The following is a 23,182-nucleotide window of genomic DNA, read 5'->3' as shown; positions in this document are numbered from 1 at the left end:
AAATTCTTAATAAAAGCTTTATTACAAAACCAATGTTTTTACTTTCCTTATGTGAATGATTAGGAAAGTTTAGAATGGTTCCATTTCCAGATTGGACCACTCTAGAACATTTAGATTATATCTATTTTAGATGTGGACTATTTCTAGAAAATCCTTTACAAAGAGGTTTGTTTCATTCTAACCTACTTAACAAGGAAACAAGCTCCAATGAACTAATTGACACTTACTTCTAAACAGATACCTGTTGGCTTTATAATTCTTTATTATTTTTAGTTCACTCACAGGTGATCTATTTCCTCTTTATTACAGTTGTTATTGCTTCTAATGTTATTCAATTGTTTACATATAAAGATTAAGGGCAATTAGAAGTAAATTTTAAAACACGTCTTTTTAAAACACATCAGAAAGTCTACTATGTAAGTTCAAATATTATTTGCCTTCTTCCATTTAAAACCATCTTGGATTGTTTTAAAATGATAACTTATTTTATGAATCTGGTTTTGGAAAGTGAGACTGCACCTACCTTTTCAGTTTCTTCTGTGTCCTGATCTTTGTCATCTTTCTTTTTCTTGGGGTTTATTACTGAAACTATCTACAAAAAGCAAATATGATTGAATGAATGAATGTATCCGAACAGAAATTTTTTTTTGTGAATGAATCAAAATGAAGAGAAAGAGAAAAATGAAAAGAAAGCCAACAAAAAACTATTTCTAAGAAATAGAGTTGTCTAGATACAAACTGATTCCCTTCATTTTTTTCCTCTCTCACAAGTTGAAATCCATTCTCCATCTAAATTAAGTTTTAGAAAATAAATGAGTGTAGATATCTTACCCTTGGAAGAGTTGACAGACTTTGCACCACAAAAACAATGGGGTTGCCTGCATTTTTAATAGCTTCCACAGCTTCTTCATGAGTAGCATTTTGTAGGTCTGTTCCAGATACCTGCAGAGAAATGAACTCATTTAGATTTACTTCTTCTGTTCCAAATCCTGGAAAAAGATCTGTCAGCTGAAAAACCTGAATAAAAACCCCAAAAGGGTTTACTAATATAATAGATATAGTGCTATCTACTGTATACGATTACTCACAACATCAACCTAACATCTAATCAATAGCAAAGACTACTGTCTAGATACAATTGAAGCAACACTTCAATTTGATCAATAAAAAAATTAAACAGTTATAAAAACATTGAATTCCTGGACATTTTAAAAATAACACTGGGTTTGTTCATTCAACTCATGAAGCTGTGGAAGTACATTGAATCAATTTTCCTTAGTGAGCTTAATAAACTTCTATTTCAAGCTGATCGTTTTGCTTTATGTTCATGCATATTTGGTTTCCTAATGTTGCATAAGTTTTGACAGCAGTAGCATTTCCTGTTATTCTCTGACTGTTTTGGCTTTAAGATACTGTCCTCTTGACTGCACCACTCCACAGAGAAATCCTGATAACTGATGGGAAATAAACTTCTTTTCAGGAAGCCTTCCATTACAAGATCCCCCAAGAGAAATTCCCCATGAATTTCTAGTCTCCTTGTCATCAATAAGTCAAAAATAAAAATTCTTTATTTATGCATGCGCTTCTAGTAGAAGGTATTAATCTCTTCTCATGTAGATAAGTGGCATCTGCAGTTCTCTGTACAGTATAAGGACCAGACCACTCAAAAAATAAAAATAAAAAGAACAGTAAATTCAAATGGCACGATTACATCTTACATGATCATTATTTTGTATTCACACATAAGATAAAGAGCTAAAGTTAGGCTGCAAATATCTACTAATTACTAAATCTGTAATTTGTAGTCAATATAACCTCTGTAAAAATTAAGCCTGTTCAAGCAGGCAGATGCAGACAACTACAGTCTTTTAAAGAACTCTGAACTTACTTCAAGTATTTTATCTCCTGTTTTGAGAGCTTTTGTTCTTCCAGCAGGGCTGTCTTCTAAAACCTGCTTGATAAATATTCCTTTAAGCTCTTCTCCATTCTTCAGGCGTTTTATAACTGTATGCCCACCAACAATACTGATGCCAAGAGGAACATGGGGCTCCCGGAAAATTTCAATTCTGTATGGAGAAAGAAAGCTGTGAATATAAGACATTGGAGCTTCATGGTTTTTGCTAAAATCTGTAACCTTATAGAAACCCAATGCTTCTGGTTTGTTGTAAGGTAGACCACAATGTGAGTGGACCACTGCTGCAGATTGCATGATACCTGCGCCCTTCATTTCTGTCTTTCCTGAATTAATTCCATTTTGAGATCCAATTTCTTTTAAAGTTTTAGAAAAATAAAAATAAGTCATAACATCTGATCTCTATGCCTGCTTTTAATGTTAATTTCCTTCACTCTCGTCCATGCCTTTCAATACACTAATAAATACAGTCACGAACACCAAATGTCACCCAGCCCCATGTAATCTATCCTTATTAAAATGAAACATACCATTTTCATATGTGAATTTCAAGAACTGTACTGTTGTGAAAAAGAGTGATGCTTATTATCTGTGTTATATGAATGTATCAATTCTATGTACTGTCAGAAAAATCACATTACAATGACTGGATAATGCAGTTAGCTTCCTTAATTATTCCTTTTCGGTTTCAAATCATATTATATTATATTTGTTTAATGTGATAATAAAATAAAAGGAAATAAGCATTCTACAAGCTGTTTGTGAAGAAATAACTTCAACTTTACTAACATTTTTACAGCAAATGCTACAGCTCTTGGATTTTACTAGAAAGTACTCAAATTTAAGCATTTCTTTTTTAAAGACATACACTTTTCTGAATTGAAAGAGCTACTAATAAGAATCAATGCATATCATGCAAGTCAGCTAATAGAATACATATGCTACAACATAAACTGGATAATTCATTGCATCAAAGTCAGGCAATAGTAGAAGTTTTCATACATAGAATAACTAGTTTGGGACAATCCAAATATGTCCACAAAGAAACATAAATGTTTAGGCATGCCCACGATTCAGGCAGATGTGTTTTGGGGGAGAAGAATATAAAAAAGGCATGGAGACTGGGTAGCTCAGGATAGTTTGGAGGTCAGTGGGCCAGGTACATATACTGGACATAAAATCAAGGAAGAGAGAGAGAAGATGATGCTGGGAAAATCAGGGGTGGACTGGCTGGCTGCACAGCTGTCCCTTCCATTGTTCTTGGGTTCAAGCATGGCACATCCAACCATTCTCTATTAGTATCTCCTTCTTCCTACCTCCCTTTAGCTGCTACCTATTTGCTTGACTCCAAATAAGTAAAGAAAGGAAGCTACTGGGAAAATCAGGAGGTGAGCCAGTATCCATATCATATAAAGGAAGGAAAAAATGGGTGAGCTAAATCAATTTTGTCCTCTTCACCCTGTAAGAACCGTCCAGATTTTGTTTTTGCTGAGACCGGAAACAACTAAAATATTCCAAATTTCCCAATCCCAAATACTGTATGAATGTTTCAAAAGTTGAAATAAAAACATTTTCCATTTTGCACACAGCCTTACAAGAAATTATGTAAAAATCAATGGAACTGATATAAGGTCATTCGGCAGAACACCTGATAAATATTAATTCTGCCTTTTGTATACTACAAGGAACTATTGTCACACTACTCTTCCCAGATGGTATAAAATACCCAATAATTAAGCAAAGTGCCCCGACTTCTCTTCTCCCATACTTAATGATCAATGCCCCAAATTATTATTTAGGCAAAATAAATACTAAAATATTTATCAACATACATTTGGGGGGGTCCCCAGTGACTGAAAATTGGAGTTTCTTCTCCTTCTCCTTCTTCTCTTTCAGGCAATTCACTAAAGAAAATGGATACAATATGCAACGTTTATATACATGCATCCCATTAACAAATTTGCACATTCCCTAGAATCCTCAAGCTTCTCCGCCTTTCTATAAACATTAAAGAAAACGGACCATTTCCAACTCTTTATTAAAGACAAATACTCTGCAATGTCCTCTTAATTAAGTATACAATCTATCTCTACAGAAAGGAAGGTAATTAAGTGAAGTTGATATGTGTCAGTGTGTAGCAAGACAAGATTGTATCATAGTGATCATCACTACCATCATTAGCTATAAGAAGTAGAAGAAAAGAAGGCTTCTCATGCAAGCTGGGGAATTCTGGGAGATGAAGCTCACATGTCCTAAAGTTGCTAATGTTCAGAAACGCTGATCTGCATGAAGTTAAAAAATGTTATTAAAAAAGCCAATTGGTATTTAGATGGGAAACCAATAGAACATCCCAAGGCTATAGACTTACAAGTTAAAAAAATATATCCTGTTAAAAATAATGGTAAACCACTTTCATATTTTGGTCAAGATAGCAACAATGATTTGAGCTTAACTTGACAGAACCTTACTTTATCTTGTAACACTTTTGACCCTAATAGATAAATATACCTATCTTTGCCTCCAATAGCTACTTAATGAGTTGAATATTAAAACTCTAATTACTGACAACTCATTGCTGATTTCTCATAGGTTCTTCCTCTTATTTCAGTAAATCAAAGTTACCAACATATTTTTAGGTAAGCATCACTTCATACTTAGACAGCACTATTCTACATAGCGCAGAATCTTGGGAGCTGGAAGGATCAATATCTTCATTTTTCATGTTGTATTTCTCATGATCAACATCACTGCATAGATCTTCTTTAGGGTCACTTTGGTTTGCAATACCTTAGAAGAAGAAATTTGTTGTTATTGTCTGCTCTCACTTGACTAGCTTTCCTTTATTGTTCAATCATAGAAAATCAAGTCATCCATTGTAATAAGAACAGCAATTGTCTGCAGTTAAATTCAAGGTACATCTCCCCTACAGACTTTCCAAGAGAAAGCACAAAGAGATAGGCAGAAAACCTTCAAATTCTAGAATTTCTTTCATTATACCAGTAATTCAATATTCTTAAAATAATTGATTTGATGATGTGTACAGAATGAGAACTGCACACGCAATCTAACTTCAGAAATGTATACTAAACAACTGGCATCATAAATAAAGGTTTAAATGGTGGTAAGCTGAAGCTAAAAATTAATAAACAGAACCATTGTGGTCAAATATTTTCTTGTTCTAAAATGAAGGGAATTGGATTGGATAGTACTTGTAGCCCTCAGTCCTTCTTGAACAGTTGTAATATTTGGGAATATTTGGGAATCTTTTTTTTCTGCATAACTTGTTCTAAGATAGGTTATCTAATATAGATGTCAATATGGATATAGATATATAGATATGTGAATATCTATGTTTTCATACACTGGTACAGTATACCTTTTAGTGGTCAATCTGTTCTTGAGACTGTTCTACATGCTACAAGCAGTGCAGACGTCATTGGAAGACAGTCTGTTCTCCACAATTTAAATGTGTTGGTATTAGACATATAAGATCTTTAAAACTTCATAAAACAACTTCAATCACATCTGTCTTATAGGTAACTATAATTTGGAAGTAAGCTGTCTCTGGCCATATAATAGATTGTCAACTGGGACTTATGCAGGTTTTATCCACAATGACATACCCTTATACATCTATTATACCCAAATTCTGAAATGTTTTAGGTATCTTTTGAGACCCAGATTTATCCCTTTTTTAGATACCTGTTTTAGATACCTTTTGAGAGCCATATTTAGACTAAACTCCAGCTAACTCTTGATGTTTCATAGATAATTTTGGCTCAGAAATATATTTATTTATTCTGAATACTTGCTCATCTCACTTACCATCCAACATAGGCTTTTCTTGGCTGCACTCCACTGAAACACCATGGAATAGTGAATTATTAGTACTCTTTTCTTCATTCTTCAATAGAAAAATAAAGGCAATTCAGAATTGAAAGTCATTAACTTAGCCCTATGCTATCAGTAACAAAAATGAGTTTAACAGAAGCTGGGTTTTAAAAGCTGACATATCATTCATTAAACCCTGCTTTCCAAAATTTGTTATGGATTCTTTAAGTATTATGCTAATGGTATCTAGAGAAAGCACCTGAATATCATTAATGATCCTCAAACTATTTAGGTACTGAATTTTAAAGTATTATAATTAAGAGAACACTAATGATTGCACTGAATTTATGACATCACAATACCATTTATTCTTTACATACATACATGCATACATACATACATAAATACATATTTTTTTTACAGTATATATCAGTAAATACCTCTTCAGTATTAAGATTGTTTGTAGGATTCAGTTCTATCATTTTAGTACTGTCTAATTCTTCGATCCAATGTCCTTCAGTTGCAATGTCCACCACAGGAGATGAAGATATTTCCCTCATATTTATTGACGGACCTCTTCCATAATCTTGATCTACATCATACACTTCATCCACTAACATCTCTCGTTCTTCACCAAGATATTCTTCCATGGGGTTCAAAATCTCATGCATTTCCCAGGATTCCTGATCAACATCTGTTTTGCTCTGCATAAGTTGAAACTGTCTCCCCACATCCAAGTTTGGCTCATCAACAAGCTCTCCCAGGATGGGCTCATCAACAAGTTCTTCTTCAGATTCATTTCTGAAGTCCTACACAAACATCAAACCAGAGCAATTAATAGTAGATAGATAGATAGATAGATAGATAGATAGATAGATAGATAGATAGATAGATAGATAGAGGCAGGCAGATAGGTAGAAAGACAAATTCTGCTCCAAGAAGGTGCCAGATCTCAAAAACATTTCCTTAATTTTTTAAAAAAACATTAATTTATAAACATAATTTCACACTTTAAAAAATGAGACTACCTACTGGCATTATTCTATTAATGAATTTTCAAGTTGCCAACTTTTGCCAAGACAAACAAACCTGTCCACCCCGGAAGAAACACCTGTAGAAACATTCTTCCCATCTAGATTTACAGAGTGGTACATCTTAGGAAAGACCACAACTAATTCAAACAAACATTTAATATATCTCAATTCAACTTTCATTCTGAAAAAGTCTTTACATAGGACAAATGTTATCGTAACAGCAATATAAATCAATAGAAAACCTTTGGAGCTGCAAGGAGGATTGATGACTCAATATTATTGATTGATTCTTGAGATACTGAACTTCTGTTAAGTCTCTCGGGTTTCACAGAAGAAGTCCCATTATGTTTATTTTCTCCCTTAAAAAAAGAAAGTCACTGTTCAGGAAAATATCAAACCCCAACTTTTAAAAAAGAGAAGACAAACCAAGAAAGCAACTTGTGGACAAAGTAGCTTGTAGAGCAGGGATGGACAACTTTGATCCCTTTACCACTTGTGGGCTTGAACCTCCAGAATTCCTCCTCATTCCTGTTGTAGGGAGGAGGCTATTCCAAAGAAGTGCAGAAAGTAAAATGGAAAGTTAATACAGGTAGTCCTTGACTTAACAAGAGTTCATTTAGTGACCGTTCAAAGTTACAACAGCACTGACGAAACTGACTTATGGTCATTTTCACAGTTACAACTTGGGCACCCTCGCATGATCATGTGTTCAAAATTCAGAGGTTTGGCAACTGGTTCACACTGATGACCGTTATTGTGCCCAAGATCATTTGATCCCCTTTTGCAACCTTCTGACAAGCAAAGTCAATAGGGAAGCCAGATTCACTTAACAACTGGGCTATTAACTTATCAACTGCAGTGATTCACTTAACAACTGAGGCAAGAAAGGTCATAAAATGGGGCAAAACTCACTTAAGAACAGAAATTTTGGGATCAATTGTGGTTGTAAGTCGCGGATTACCTGTAGTCAGTCCTAAGAAGAAATATATAATACAAGAAATACGGAGGAAATGTGGAAAGAACTGTTAGATTCTAAATAAGCCAAACATATGGGCAATATAAAATTATACCCAAATCCTTATGGTACATTAATTTATTTTGTCTCCTTTATATTACTTCTGCCCCCAAATTCCTATATTAATAAAGTTAACAAAAACAGCAGGGCAGTTTCCTAGCTCATCATTATCTACACTTTCCACTGGCTCAAGTAGCATATTTTAGCAGAGTTTTAACTTTTTAATTAAATGTTTTAAGGTTTTGGGACTAGTGAATTACCTAAGAATATCTGAGGCTATAAAAACTCCACAGCTAAGTTGTGATAATTAAATAGAAACCACTACGGACCCATGAAAGAACAACATAGTTTAAACAGCCTTACACTTTGAAAGTTGCATAATGTTTGCATTTTTATGTATCAAATGAAGTTTCCACTCAATTAGGATTATGATAAATTGTGGCAATGTATGCCTTGCAAACATTGCAAATAAATGATTGGCAAATGAATTTAATAAATAAAGTAGAATCCAATAAAGGAGAATATTTGTAGCTCAGGGTTGGTCCTTGGTGCTCTCTGAGCTTGTTTGTTTTCTTGCAGACATTTTATTAACCAAACTAGATAACATCATCAGCTAGTAAGGAGTATGGTTAGCTCTCATATTATATGCTAATGGATTGCCCAGTCAGCATTGGTGGAAGGGGTCTACCGTTAGCTTGCTGGCAGTTTCTTGATTGGCGTATTGTTTACTTCTTGATTGTTGGTCTGATGTTAATCTTGGTGTTAATCTATCTCATCTGGGTGTTGATTGATGGTGGGTAAGTGTTTGGTCTTTTTGTTCCCTTTTTAGCTTGTTGTTTGTCTCTTTCGCACAATATGCAGTTGTTGTTTATGTCTCTGTCTATTGATGGCCAATTAGTCCCAGTGCTAGGCTGCTAGGAGCTCTCTGGAGTTTTTGGACTAGGGTAGTCAGTTTCCGAGTTGAAATTATGGTTCAGTCTGTCCATATGTTGTGAAATTAAAGAGATTTCATTGTGTTCTGCTAGTCTTCTACCTGTTTCTCCTATGTAGTGGTTGTTGCAGTCTTTATATTGTGTGCTGTTTTTCATTCTGGGGCTGCTGGGTTGTTTGGACTCGTCAAAGTACAGGCCATTCTATAGCTAATCATACTCTGATTATTATATTTAGTTTGTAAGCATGTATATAAATAAATGTGTGTTTTCTTTTACAACTATATCAAAAAATCATTAATTGCCTAATACTTACAGGACAATAAAAATGGCCCTGCTCTATACATTTTAGGTAATTTTTCTGACTGTAAGCCTGTAGTAAAAACTTGATTTGATTTAGGTAGCCAGAAGCAGTTGACTTAATATCTTGCTTTGCCAAGGTAATGACTATCATATTTCTTTTTATTACTGCTTTTTTCCAGATCCTACGGTCTTAGCGTATGGTTAACTGAAGAGTTCTCTTTGTCTTAGAATGAATGGTAGATAAAATTGTACCTTTTATTAATTAGAATGCTACATAGAACCTGAAAGGTATATTGCGTCTAGTGGCCAATGTATTCAGTCTGTATGTTCCTCCCTGAAACTATTTTAAAATTCTGAACAATAGGCAAATGATTTTGATACATCTAGGCTAATGAAAAGTTCTAAAGAACTTGCACATTTTTTGTAGCATTGGATGGTACTTGTAAAACTATTACCAAACTGTAGATTTTGGATAGATTTACCATGCATCTGTATGCTTAAATTTTGTTTTTTCATGTGCAATGAATACCCTTAATAATGAACACATATACATGTGTGTAATGAATACACGTAATATTGTACACATATATGTGCAATGGATATCCTTAATATTGTACACATATATGAATTTTAATTTTATTTAAATCACAGTAGCGTAAAGGTAAAGGTAGAAGTTTTCCCAATTGTGTCTGAGTCTAGGAGTCAGAGCTCATCTCTGTTTCTTAACCGAGGGAGCCAGTATTGCCTGGACACCCTTTCCATGGTCATGTGGCCAGCATGACTATATGCCGAGATGCACGGAATGCAGGAATTCCCACTGAAGTGGTACCTATTTATCTACTCACATTTGCATGTTTTCGAACTGCTAGGTGGGCAGGACCCTGGGGCAAGTAATGGGTGTTCATCCCATTGCACAGCACTCGAATCTCAAACCTGAGTTGTCAGCCCTTGAGTCATCGCTCTCTCCACAGTAGCATAGATTACTGCAAACTAAGAAACCTCTCAACAGTTGCATTCACTCTTTTCTTTAATCATTCCACAATGTTAATTGCTTCTAGTGTGATCTCTGATGTTTTATTAAATGGCTGCTATTGGTTTTGTTCTACAAATTACTATTTTAATCCAACTGTAAATGTATATCTTTGTTTTAAGTGATACAAAACTATTTCAAGAATCCATTAAGGCAAAACACTGGGATATAAATTTGAAGTAAAAAGGAGATTAAAAAAAAAAGGAGGCTGTCATTTCTCCAAGACTAAATGTTCCTGTTTCTTTAGCATACAACATCTGGACCTCCAATCATGGCAAAACTCAGAAAGAGGATAAATCATTCAAAGAATTTATGGCAAATATATTTTGCTTGCATTAAAATCCTGGTGACCTTTCGCTCAAGTGTTAACCATTACTGAATTGGAAAATACAAGTTATAAAACATACATTTAATGTCGCTTACCACCAAAGGTTTGCAGATTCCAAGATGAACTTCACCAGGTGGTACAGATTTTAGAACTTCTACAGCTTCTTCTAGACCAATATTATGCAAACACATATCATTTACAGAGACTAAGCGGTCACCAGGGAAGAGGGCACCACCACGTTCAGCCACTCCACATGGCACAAGGGAACTGATGACAAATGCGGTCTTTGTTGGATCTAAGGGATCCTGAAAAGCAGGCAAACAAGAAGATGAAAAATCTACTTTTGTAGAAATGTCATTTCAAGTTCCCAGCTACACATGTTCATTCATCTGCAAAATATTCTGCTACCACCTTGCCTTGAGGATGCTATAATGTTATAAAACTATAAAAAGCGCACCAAGCCAAATTGATAAAGGATGTTAAGGAAGGAGGAAAAGGCTCGCGTAAGACTGCCAAAATGTGCTTGAATTGGTAAATGTGATTACACCAAACTGAACTGAATGTGAACAGCTTAATAAGGTAGCAGTAGAATATCATGATGATGATCAGACCACAGTATAACCGTTCAAGTATTTAGAGGATTACTCGTAATAGTTAACTAGCTCAGACTTTTTGGGTACTGCAGTCTTTCAATTTTCATATATTTTTATATATCTTCATTCAGACACTGACACATAAAAGCTGAGATTTTTGAGCACTTTCTAGCTGAAAAATAAAGAAAGCAAAGTAGTGATTACATGATATAGAAACATGCAATTCTAAATGCACTGTAATCCATACTTTATCCTTATTTCACGCAACTCCTCTCTTACATCAGAACAAGAGATTTTAGGTCAAGAGACTTTAAAAGCTTTTATTGAAGTAATAAAAGAAGGAGCTTTATTCCCATTTCAGTTATTTAAAGAGAACAGAAGCAGCTGAGGTCTTAACTATTCAAAGTGACCCCTTCTACTGCAAAGAACAAAACAGATGCTAGGCCTGGCAATTTGGATGGATATAAAGAGATGATGTTTTTTTTATCTTCTTATATGCTCCCCGTTGATTTTCATAGCCCAATGGTTTTCATTAGAGACAATTATTATCAAGTGGCAGGAAACAAAAGTGAGTAAGTCATCCTTCTTCAGCTTGCTAACATCAGAAAAACTGTCTACACTACCGTCTCGGAGGGCGTTGCTTCGAATTCTGGTCACTGAGGTTCAATTTGGTTTTAGCTTTCAAGATTTAGGCAGCTTGTTCCTCTTCTGTTGTCTTTCATGAGATCTCCAAACCCAATTCAGTTTGCACCCATTCTTCTAAATCTACCATTAGGGCTCTACAGAAATTTGTTGGTTCAGTGTACCTCTTGCCATCCCTTCCAATAAATATGAAGCAGCAACAAATGTAAATGAATGTCCAAGAGTCTTCATTGGGTCCTATTATAATCCCATGATAATGAGTTTGTCTTGATAACCCTGTTGTTTCCCTTGTTATTTTTTTTTATTTAAGATCGAGATCTGAACCATCTTGAGAATTGGAATATGCAAAGCAATTACTTTATTATATGTGTATGTCACCTTTCCTTCAGAAAATTGTGCTTTTCCCATTCCAACTTCACCCAGTAAAATAATCCTGTAAATTAGCCTGAGCTGAAAACAATTTTGACCAAAGCCACCCAAGGAGATGCTGGTTGAAGCTGGGCATGGATTCCACTATTATAAGCAGTGGAATCAGATTATAGGCCAATTTAGCTCCAGATTGTTAGCACTGACCTAGGACTAGACTTTTTTTTTTCATTCCCGGAGAAATGCAGAACTATAAGGCTACAGTATCACGGTTGCAAACATCCAGATCATCACTAGAGGACAGCAAAGAGATGTAGAAAAGTCTGATTTCTTCAGCCCAGATAGGGATGCTATAGTCACTCCCTAATTCTAAGCCTAAAATCCTCTATGCAAATCACATCCCCTTTCACTGAACTATGTTGCTGTTCATCTGTAGCATGGGTGGACAAGTAATGTTCCCAAAGGTCCACATAAAAACTGGGACTGTTGTAGAAGGCTGCTAATACTATGCCTCCCCACTGTCGCCACACTGCCCACACTTCACCCCCCCACATGATGCCCCCCCGCCACCAATGCCCTGCCACCTGCCAATGATGATGCCCTACCTCCCACCAATGCTGCAGATCAGACTAGAACCGCCTACGACAGAGATGTAGTATATGACCTACAAAATGCCTGGATCTGATCTATGAAGAGGCCTCTACAGAGATCTCACAGAAGATAGCAATAGCGATAGCAATAGCACTTTTATATACTGCTTTACAGTCCTCTCTAAGTGGTTTACAGAGTCAGCATATTGCCCTCAACAATCTGGCAATCTGGATGGAAGGCTGAGTCAACCTTGAGCTTGGTGAGATTTGAACTGCCAAATTCCGGCAGCCCACAGGCAGCAGAAGTAGCATGCAGTATTGCACTCTAACCACTGCGCCACCACAGCTCTAGATCTCTCACGGAGATATTTAATTTCCATCTTGCAATATTATTTCTTTAATCCATATTTTTACTGACCTTGTTACTATTTTATTGAGGTTATTATGGTGCTATCAGACTACTTGTGACTGTTCAGAATCCACCATTTATTTTCAGAAGTAAAGACAGGAAATTCCTTGTGATTGGAGAATAGGATATGCTGCATTCAAATCAAGGATCCTGGATATGGAATCCCAGATTACACGTAGAGAATAAGGAATATAGCAATAGCACTTAGACTTATATACCGCTTCACAGTGCTTTACAGCCCCCTCTAAACGGTTTTACAGAGTCAGCATATGCTGAGTTAGTAAGCCAACTGAATAATATCCAACCCAGCTAGGTGCTTTGATTAACTGTACCTAAATAGTGCAGAGCTTTTATGCTACTATGTGCTAATATTTTACCGTCAGCAATTTTCGAGGGCAGATTTAAGAAGTGTTCTTATGCCAAAAGGTTATGCGGCTGCAATGATAGAACAGTCAAACCACTGGCCCATGTCTTATTATACTGTTTTCTATAGACACTCACACAACAGTTTAATAATGACTCTCATCACTCTTTTTCTGGATGATTAGATGAATTTTATTTACATCGACCCCTTTGAATGCCTTGCAGAGTTCTAACTGTCACTGTTTGCAATACTAGTTTGTTACTGTAATAATAAAGATTTTATTTAGTTTATTGAAAATGGAAAATTTCCTTATGTCACTATATCTAGCATGGGTGCAAATAAATAAAAAAATCCATAATTAAAGGATTATGCTCTTTTGTTAGATACTACTGTGACTGCTTCTATAGTGACCAATCCAGGACTCAATAAAATTGTTCTGGTACTTGTGTAAGCATAAACATATAGCATAATATTAATAAGATGCTCTTTTTACACTTCAGTCATTTTATTTCAGTCACTGGCCAGCAAGCCTTTTTATACAGGCTACTAAAAATTATTAATATAAATTAATACAAGATAGTCAAAGGATTTTAAATGTTCAGCTAGTAAAGCTCTGACAAAACCAATTATCTTCAAGTAGAGGGAGCTCTCATACAGGAAGAGAAGCCACAGAGGAGAAAATGAATGCAGAAACAGTCTTTAATGCTGCAGAGAAGAACCGGTTGTCCCCAAAACAGCTGAATGGCAACTGTGCTGAAGGTAAAGAGTTACTCCAAAAGCTAAATGATAATTGAACAATAAAAGGATAAGAAACCACATTTGTGTTCAAAGACTTTGGGAATTCTTAGTCCTTTCTTCATAAACTGTTTAGGTCATTAAAAGGGTCTTATCTGTTTATAAAATTTATTTTAAAAATGTATGACTCCTCTTCCATTTTGGGATTGCCAAGTGTTTCGCATCATCTAAAATTCCATTTAAAATTCAATACACCAATTAAAAATATTCAAAACTAACAGCATTACAAATATCCTCTAACTTAAAAGACTTCTGTAATAGAGATGCCTGAAGCCTTTTTCTAAGTTTTTAAATGTGAGTCCAGTCTCAACACGAGGTTGTTCTGTAACATAGGTCCCAACACCAACAAAGTAGAGGTAGAAGTAGAAGCATCTTGATGTTTCTGTTGCAGAGTCAGCAAAAGATTCAATTATGCACGGGAGTAAATGGTCTTTTATATAATTTTGGCCGATGCCATATATAACTACATACAATATGATGGTCTACTTGATTAGAACTCAAGTCAAGTTGGCTTCAAATCAAATACAGCTGCTCCATCATCAGCCACATTGTCCCACTCTCCTTACACCATGTGGGAAGCATAATTAGGACATCTTTGTGGCTCAAAAGCCACAAACTAAGGTTACAGCTATGGCATATTCATAACAAAAACATTACCACCATCTTTTTTACTTGGTCCAATAGCTACATTTATGATTATTTGCAATTCATATTTTATTTATACAAATTGCCATTTGTAAACTCCCTTTGTTACAGAGAATGAAAGAAATAAAACTCAATATATAGGTTACACAGATACTACTTCTACTTTGTTTTCAAATCCCAGGAAATACTCTTAGCTTCTGATTTCCTAGCTTTTTCGCATCTCAATGAACAAGAAATTGTAGGGATGTTGTTTTTTAAAAAAACCTGAATATTATTTTGCTCCTTTGTGCTTTCATGCCTAGATCTAACTTTACTATTACTAAATCTCTCTAGATAAAACAACAAGAGGTAAGTGTACCTTACCAACTGGAAAATACCTTTTACATTACTGTCACCTCTGTAAGGTAGATCAGACAAAGGAAGAAATATTGCATAAACCTAAAGCTACTTCTGTGAGAAAAGTTACAATAATAGAATTTTGCAGGTCTGAACCCACTTCCCTTCTTCTTTCTTCTACCTCCATGTGAATTGAAATATGTGTTGTGTGTGTATGTGTGTGTGTCTGTATGAGTGCATTCTGAGGCATTTTCGTAAATAATTTCCTTGTTTATCTGATTGTTGCTAATGGCTCTTCCATTATCCTTCAAAGCCAACCTCTACACTCACTACAATTACGGAAGGTGTATTTCTGAAAGTTCATTCTTCCTCAGTTTTCTCAGGTGACAGGAGACCGTAACAGCTTTTTGTAGATACAAAATAGTCGTCATCTGTATTAGCCAACAGAGGGCACTAAAAGACCAAGTGAACCAATTTTGCTAAGCATAATATTTAATTGTGTTCAATCATTAAAAGAGGTTTTATTCTTAAATTGCCAAAAGATCTGGACTACAAGATGAGCTGCACCAACATGCAATAAGACAAAATGGGATTTTCCAGGCTGAAATACAAGTTGAATGAAAGTAAGGAAGAATCCAAGGTGAGGCATGGGACAAGCGGCAGAGCTTCTAAAGGAAAAGGGTAGAAAGCATACTAGAGAGAAGAAACTGAGAGTGTTTAGAAAGTGAGAGCAACAAATCTACCTTGAAAAGGTTCAAGACTTCTGGAAAACATACATTCTGGAACAGTGAACCAACCTAATGCAGGCTAATATGTGACAGGTATATATTTTGGTTATGTTGCATGTCAACCCTTGTCATGTTAAAGCAGTGATCTCATGTATTCTTTTAGAAGACACGTCATCAACATAGATTTTTACAAAGCTTCAATCCTCTAGCAAGCCTCAGCAGAATACAAGTCCCAACCATTTATTCTGAAACTTCAAGTTTCCCGAGAACATTGTATTTACTTAACCTTTGATCTTTTTAGGAGCACAAACAACAAAATACCAAGAGTGAACCCATGCTTGCTAGTTGCTTTCAGAGAAGATTGTCTTGGTAAGACTAGTGTTTATGGTTTAGGTAAATGTATTTCCTGTAAATCTGGCACTGTCAAATTGCAAAATATCTATTACCACAAATATAGATGAGCTGTAATACTGAACAAATATCTCCCTGTCATTTATCCCTTCCATTTTAAGTTACTCCCTAAACACTTTTGCTACTGTCAGTATGTCTATGCTGCAAATTATCCAAGAAAAACACCCATTAAAGATCTGAAGCTGTAGTAATGGCATTGCATTTTGCAATATACTATTGAGAGAATTAAGGTATGAAACTATTTCTTCACAGGTTTGCAATCTTCTCATAAGTACTGTACTTTTTTTTTACACTAAACCCTATAAGGTTGAATATATTGTTGACAACAATCCTATCTGACGTACTCCTGGGTTATATAACTCTCCCAAAATTAGAAGAAATCTTTCTCTTCTTGTCTGTCACACATAAAACAGTTCTGTGAAAAAACCTCCATAGTACAACCACATTGTGATATTGCTAGAAAATTCAAAAATTCTATTGCTGGATTTCATTACAAAGACAGAGTTGTAGGTACACTGAACTTTAAGGAACATTGCAAACTACAACAGAAACCAGAGAAGATAAAACAATGTCAAAAAATCACAAGCAGCACAAAAAGAAAAATTCAGTTCAGACTAAATGCTTCATTAAATAAAGCGTTCTTGGTGGTCTAAAAAAGGATGATAAACAATTGTATCATAATCATCTCATTATCTCCTACTGCACTGCAACTGCACACTACTCACCACTTTCAGGCCAATCAATTTCACACGTTTGGTGAAACCTGATTTATTATCTTGAGCATCATGAAGAAAAGGTAGGATATGAAGGATTTAAAAAAATAATAAACAAGTTCTAATTGAAGCTACCAAAATTACACCAAATAAAGGCTAATCAAAACTTTCTTGGCAAGTTTCTTGATGGAAGTTTTTAAGAAGAGAGTGGAGAACCATTTGTCTGTAATGGTTTAGGGTCTCCTGCTTGAACATAGGGTTGGACTAGAAGACCTCCAAGGTCCCTTCCAACTCTTTTTATTCTGTTGTTTTTTCCTTCTCTTCCATGGGTACAACAGGTGGACAATTATATAAAATAACTAGATTATGGGTAGGGCGTGCTTCACACCAGTGGTGGGAGTCAAAAATTGTTGCCACCGGTTCGGTGGGCATGGCTTGGTGGGCGCACTTTGCGTGCGCACAGGTGCCAAACGTGCACTTTGCGCAGGCGCAGAGGCTTTCTAAACTTGCCTCTTGTAAGCCTGCACGATGCTGGTCGCTTGAGCAGCTGCCGTGCAAAGCAGCTGCGTTTCAAATTCTGCTGATAAAACTGAGTGTGGGAGCTCACGCGGGTGGGTGGGCCCAACAGCTGAGCAGCGGAGAGAACTGGTTCGGTGTCCACTGCTCATCGCTCCTACCGGCTCTCTAGAACCAGGCAGAACCGGTTGAATACCACCACTGCTTCACACCATGTTGCCAGGATCATTTTTTTTTTCTTTTTAGAAAGTTGTGAGGATTGTTTTGTTTTTTCTTCAAACCACTTTACACAGATGTGGCAGTTTTCCTATGTTTCCTGCTTCAGAATGGGAAACTATACATCAATTATTGGTGGTACATATGAAATTTGCAGTCAGTATGAACGTGTGTAATAGAGAGGAGTCCCATCTTGGTTTGTATTCAGTTCTTAACTCTAAACTAGGACAAACATTGCAAACAGCTCTTACTGCAATATGTCAATCCTAATCATGCATCCAATACTCTCAAAGGAAAAAAAATAGTAAGGTCTTCTCAGAACAAAATATTTCTTTCTAAACATGAACACACACAGACCACTATTATGTTGCGGATAGTATAATTTGTTTGTCTGTGTATGTGCTAGATAATTAAAATCTGTAATTGTAGAGAACTAGTGGTTAAACACTAAGCTAGAAACCAGATACTCTCCCTTGGCCCAACTCAATTCACAGAGTTGTTGCAGAAAAAATAGGAAGGGGGAGGAGTTTAGATATGTTTTCTGCCTTGAGTTGTTCATTAAAGTAAGCTATGATATAAATTAAATAAATAAACACACAGCTTAGAATAGGAAGGTTTGATTGTAGAGGGTCTCTGAGATTGGTGGTTACCTAGAATGTATTAAAACATAAATACATGAAAACCAAGATTAGACGAACTGTACTTGGCAATTTTATTGTACACCACTCAGAAAACAAAAGGGTAAATATAAGAGCTAATTGTAACCAACCCTATATATCTTGCTCTTGGAAATTTAGAAGAAACAGGATGAATGTGTGCCTTTGCATACATTTAGAATGACTACCCTCTTCCCAGTGAAGAGAATACAATATTTTTCAATAAAAATGAAAAACTGTTGAGTTATCACTATGACTTTGCCTTAGTCTTAAATTGTGTAAATGCATTCCAGCTGGAGGGCGCTTTTGGAACAGTGAAAGACAAACTTTGAAAAAATAAAAGATGAGTATTTATCGATCTGCAATAAAGAATATTGCAATGTATTTCATAAAGCTCTGCTATACATCTGGCATTAATCAAAACTTCTGTTGCAGAAAATGTCAGTAAAAATCTAGAGAAAAAAATACAAGACAAAAAGAAAAATAACTACAGGCAGAATTGGCAAAAGAATTGGTGCTTAACGTCGCTCTCTGTTTAACATGCTGGCATGAAAAATCCAGCTTCACTTATAGAATTGAAATAAAACTCACTTTTGTTTTTATTCTTCACTTTCAACCCAATAACTTAAACTAGATATGATCTTTGTGCTAAAGAAATGAAGCCATGTTACGAGATAAAATGTACAGTATTTTTTCAGGATTATGAAAGTAAATCTTGACAGATTCAACCACAGGGGCTCTCAGAAATCATGTTTAATTTTTGAAAAAGCAACAGAAATATAAATGTTGCTATGTCAGATATTCAGATCCCACTCAAATATTCAGATGCCACTTGTGGTTTTGAACAGTGACTACAAACTGTGAGTTCTTGCAAATTAAATCTAGCATTAGTTCCTCCAAAAGGCCTCCATATTTTAAGAACTGAAACATTTGTTTCTTCATAATCACTCAGACAAGCCAGAAATGTACAGTTCTCACATGAAATATAAAAGGGCTTGTTGATGATGTTGTGTAATTACCAAAATTTAACCAGCAGCGTTTGCCAACATAAAAACAGCCACAGGTAGGCCTAAGTGTGAGTCTAAAATTTCCATTGCTAAGCAAGATAGCTGTTGAGTTGTGCCTCATTTTATGACCTTTTTTGCAATAGCTGTTAGATGAATCACTGCAGGTATTAAATTAGTAACATGGCTGATAAGTGAATCTGCTTTTTTCTTGTCAGAAGGTCACAAAAGGTGATCCCATGACCCCAGTATAAATACATGCCAGTTGCCAATTTTAACTACTTGACCATGGGGAATGCAACAGTCATAATTCTGAAAAAATAGTCGTTAGTCCGTTTTTTACATGCCATTGTAACTTTGAACAGTCACTAAACAAGTAGTTGTAAGTCAAGGTCCACCTGGAGTAATTTCATGAAGGACCATGAAACAGAAGTGACTTCCAATAATTTTGCTAAGACTTGGAAATTCTCCTGTATGGATTAGAACCCAGATTGATTATTTCTGAAAACTACACAAAAAGGGCAAACCGTTTACTGAATGGGATAAATGGGAAAGTACCAAATTGGGACATAAAATTCACAGACCGAAGCAACATAGAGTTTCTTGCTATGTAAAAATCAGGGAGACCTACAGGAGGTATGAGTGGAATAGAATAACAGAGTTGGACGGGATCTTGGAGGTCTTCTAGTCCAACCCCTTGCTTAGGCAGGAAACCCTATACCATTTCAGACCAATGAGTGATCAAATTTGCCTAAACAAATCTAAGTCAAATGGAATTCAGCATTGAAGCTACAAAGGAAAGTGGAGTGCACCGAGTGTTGGACAGGCAAACAGGAATCATCTTTTTTAAAAAAACAACTCTTTCTTCTTTTTAATTAGAAACAAAATCTGTTTAAATTTTGGGTAAGAAATGAATGAGTTGTCTAAGGTGGAGAATGTGGTTTTGGAGAATGTAGCTAACCCAAGATAAAATAATTCCTGGTGTAATTCATTCACACACACCAATGAAGTAAAATGCAGGTTTTCAAAATTGCTGACAACACATGAAGGACAAGGAACTTTGTCTCTAAAAGATTAGAAGTTGCTAATAGGTTGCAATTTCCCAAGCACTGCTGATTGGTGGCCTCTCTTCTGAGGGTCTCTAGAAATTAAAATTAAAACCTCTAAAACTAAGAAGATGCAACTGCAGGCAACAACATACATCTGCACATTTTGCATGAGGGAAGTTATAGCCTGTGAGAGCCATTTTGAAGTTAGCTCTTTGGCCATCAGGTTCTGGACTATAGTGGTACTCTGGTACTCAATTGCTTTGAAACTCATGAAATTTGGTACTCAATGAATTTTGTCCCAGTACTCATCATTTGCTGGTACTAAATGCACAAGCTAAAACTTGTTGGTGTTGGCTGCTTTGTGACTCACTACATTATTCCTTATGGAAAAAATCTGTTTGGTACTCATTATATTTGGGGCTCAACACGCCTCCTAGAATCAATTAATGAGTGCTGAGATACCACTGTATTAAATTAGTACATTTACAAAGTACATGAATGCAGCCAAATATAAGGTTCCTTTAAGAAAGCATATGAATTATAAATGGAAATCATAGTGTAGCGCTTAATGGGGCTATGTTACTATAGGTTGGACTGTATATCTTCCCCCTTTTAAAATGGCATTTATTTTTAATCCATGTGAAATGTGGAAGACAAGTAGTTAAAATTTTGCAACTGTCACATCCCAGCCAAATTATCCAGAAAATAAAATGTCATCCCTCCTCTAAGAGAACATATCCAAAATTAGTGTAAAATGCATAGTTACAGATTCTTTTTGACAATCCCATAATAATTTTCTGCCAGAAAATGATTCCCAATCCACCCATTTGGGGATCCCGTTCACCTCCCAAATGCATCTGGCATTGCTCATGGTGAGCAACAGTATACTGGAATAGACAAAGACAAGTGAGCAATGGCTAAAGATTCCAGAAATACAGTACAGAAAGCCTCAAATATGGCCTTTGTTCGCTTAGCAATAAACCTCTGTCCTGCTTTGCAAAAATGAGTTTTACTTTGGGTGATTTATTACATAACTACAACAAAGAGATATTAGAGCTCATTAATTATCTCAGAGTATAACACTTTTAAATTAAGTTATCAGCCATACAAATGTCACAATGGATGTCACTTTAACATATAATGATACATTGCAAATACTGCTGGAAAGAGGGTAGTTTTCCAGGAAGCTTTAGAAGCAAAACATACAGTCCATACTCTTTGCATTTGGATTTTCTCTCTATCTGCACCTGCCAAACACCAACACGTAACTTCTTGCTCTCAATATTATTATTTGTTAAATTTATTTGTCGCCTATCTTGCTTTGGGGCTACTCTAGGTGGCTTACTCTATTACACCATGTTCTTTTGGGATTATCAAAATCATGTGAAGTTTGGTTCCATTTGTATCCCACAATTCAACTTTCTAGAAGACCCCAAAGACAGCAGGGATATTCCTAAAATGAAAATGTAATAAATGCATACAGACATAACCATGAATCTGTTAAAAATGCAAACCCCTCAAAAATACTAACCGAGAATAAGACTGCATAATCCTTCATGATTGAAAGTCATGAGCGAACACAGACATCTTAAACTGCGTTCCAAAATTTGTAGAACAGAAAAAATGAATCTGTGACAATCTTGTTGTCACTAAATGTCAGCTCCCAGCTTTCCTTACCATTGTCCAAGGTAGCTCTAACAAACGTCTTCCTGCAATATTTTACCAATCCTAGAAAGACAAGCTAAAGGCTTCACAGAGAATCAGGGGAACAAAACAAGGTAAGAAAAGATTGGTTCCATCTGGCCATCTGCACTTGTTTTCCTCCTTGCTAGAGGCAGAGAAGAAATCAAGTCTCATTAGATGGTCTAACACTGAATGGTTACTCATCTGAGATGGCTCCAAGCCCAGGATACGCAAAACTTTAAATGGTTCCTCACAGCATTTTGAAAAGAACCCGGAAACTGACCAAAAACCAGCTGAGCTCTTTTAACATCAGATTTATATCTTCCTGGCAGCTAATATAAGTTATTTTCTTATGTTTCAATGATAACCACTGCATTAATCTAATCAGAAGGTGGGAAGGGCTGCCAATAATGACATGGATCCAGAAAGAAAGGCAGAATCACCCCAATATTTCTTTTCCAATAGGTGATATTTGTTCCTCTTATTTCACCTTTAGTCTGCCTTTTTCTAGCAATGCATTCATGATAACAAGTCAATTCATACTGAACAGACATAAGACTGTTGCCTTCTAGATGCCTTAGACTACAAATTTGTTAATTCTTAAATATTGTCTGTACTGCTAGAGACTTAGAGAAACTATAATAATTTAATGTTTATATATTGATTATATACAGCAGGAAATTGTTCCAACTGCTCCACATAACTAAGATAATTATGTTTTTCAGAGTCCTGCCTCTAAAGAAATTCACCCTCTAATTGTCATCTCTGCTATATCTTCCAGAAACAAAGTATGCTCTATTATAGTCTTTATTTATGTACGCCACCTATGAATTGCAGTAACTGTATTTATGTATTTATGCTAAGTTTTCTATTAAGTAAATTCAGGCTATTATAGCAACAGCAACTCTGTTTACCATTTTTATTTGTTTAACTTTAAATGGCCTGCCAAGATAGTTCTTCTCACTAAATATACTACATCTAGGAGGTTTTAAAAAATTTATAGCTTGCAAATATACATTTTAAATCACCCATTCAGTTGTATCCAATTCTCAGAGACAACTTGCATGAATCCTGTAAGTTTTCT

At 35.6% G+C, this 23,182-nt stretch overlaps 1 protein-coding gene across 1 annotated transcript in view; it reads right to left on the bottom strand.

Moving 5' to 3' along the window:
* Nucleotides 1-23,182, bottom strand: part of PATJ (PATJ crumbs cell polarity complex component) — a 137,384-nt gene that overhangs the window by 57,249 nt on the left and 56,953 nt on the right. Inside the window, exons 18-26 of the mRNA XM_087930370.1 lie at nt 10,478-10,687; nt 7,020-7,136; nt 6,184-6,552; nt 5,738-5,816; nt 4,567-4,699; nt 3,745-3,816; nt 1,889-2,066; nt 832-942; nt 524-592 (exon numbers count right to left, since the gene is read on the bottom strand). Coding sequence (XP_087786496.1) covers nt 524-592; nt 832-942; nt 1,889-2,066; nt 3,745-3,816; nt 4,567-4,699; nt 5,738-5,816; nt 6,184-6,552; nt 7,020-7,136; nt 10,478-10,687 — 1,338 coding nt within the window. The remainder of the gene's footprint in view (nt 1-523; nt 593-831; nt 943-1,888; nt 2,067-3,744; nt 3,817-4,566; nt 4,700-5,737; nt 5,817-6,183; nt 6,553-7,019; nt 7,137-10,477; nt 10,688-23,182) is intronic.

Source organism: Pseudonaja textilis, chromosome 3 (assembly GCF_049901715.1).
Source record: "Pseudonaja textilis isolate UNSWEBS1 chromosome 3, rPseTex1.2, whole genome shotgun sequence".
Taxonomy (NCBI): domain Eukaryota; kingdom Metazoa; phylum Chordata; class Lepidosauria; order Squamata; family Elapidae; genus Pseudonaja; species Pseudonaja textilis.
Note: the sequence above shows the minus strand (reverse complement) of the source record. Positions and strands in the feature narration are given on the sequence as shown.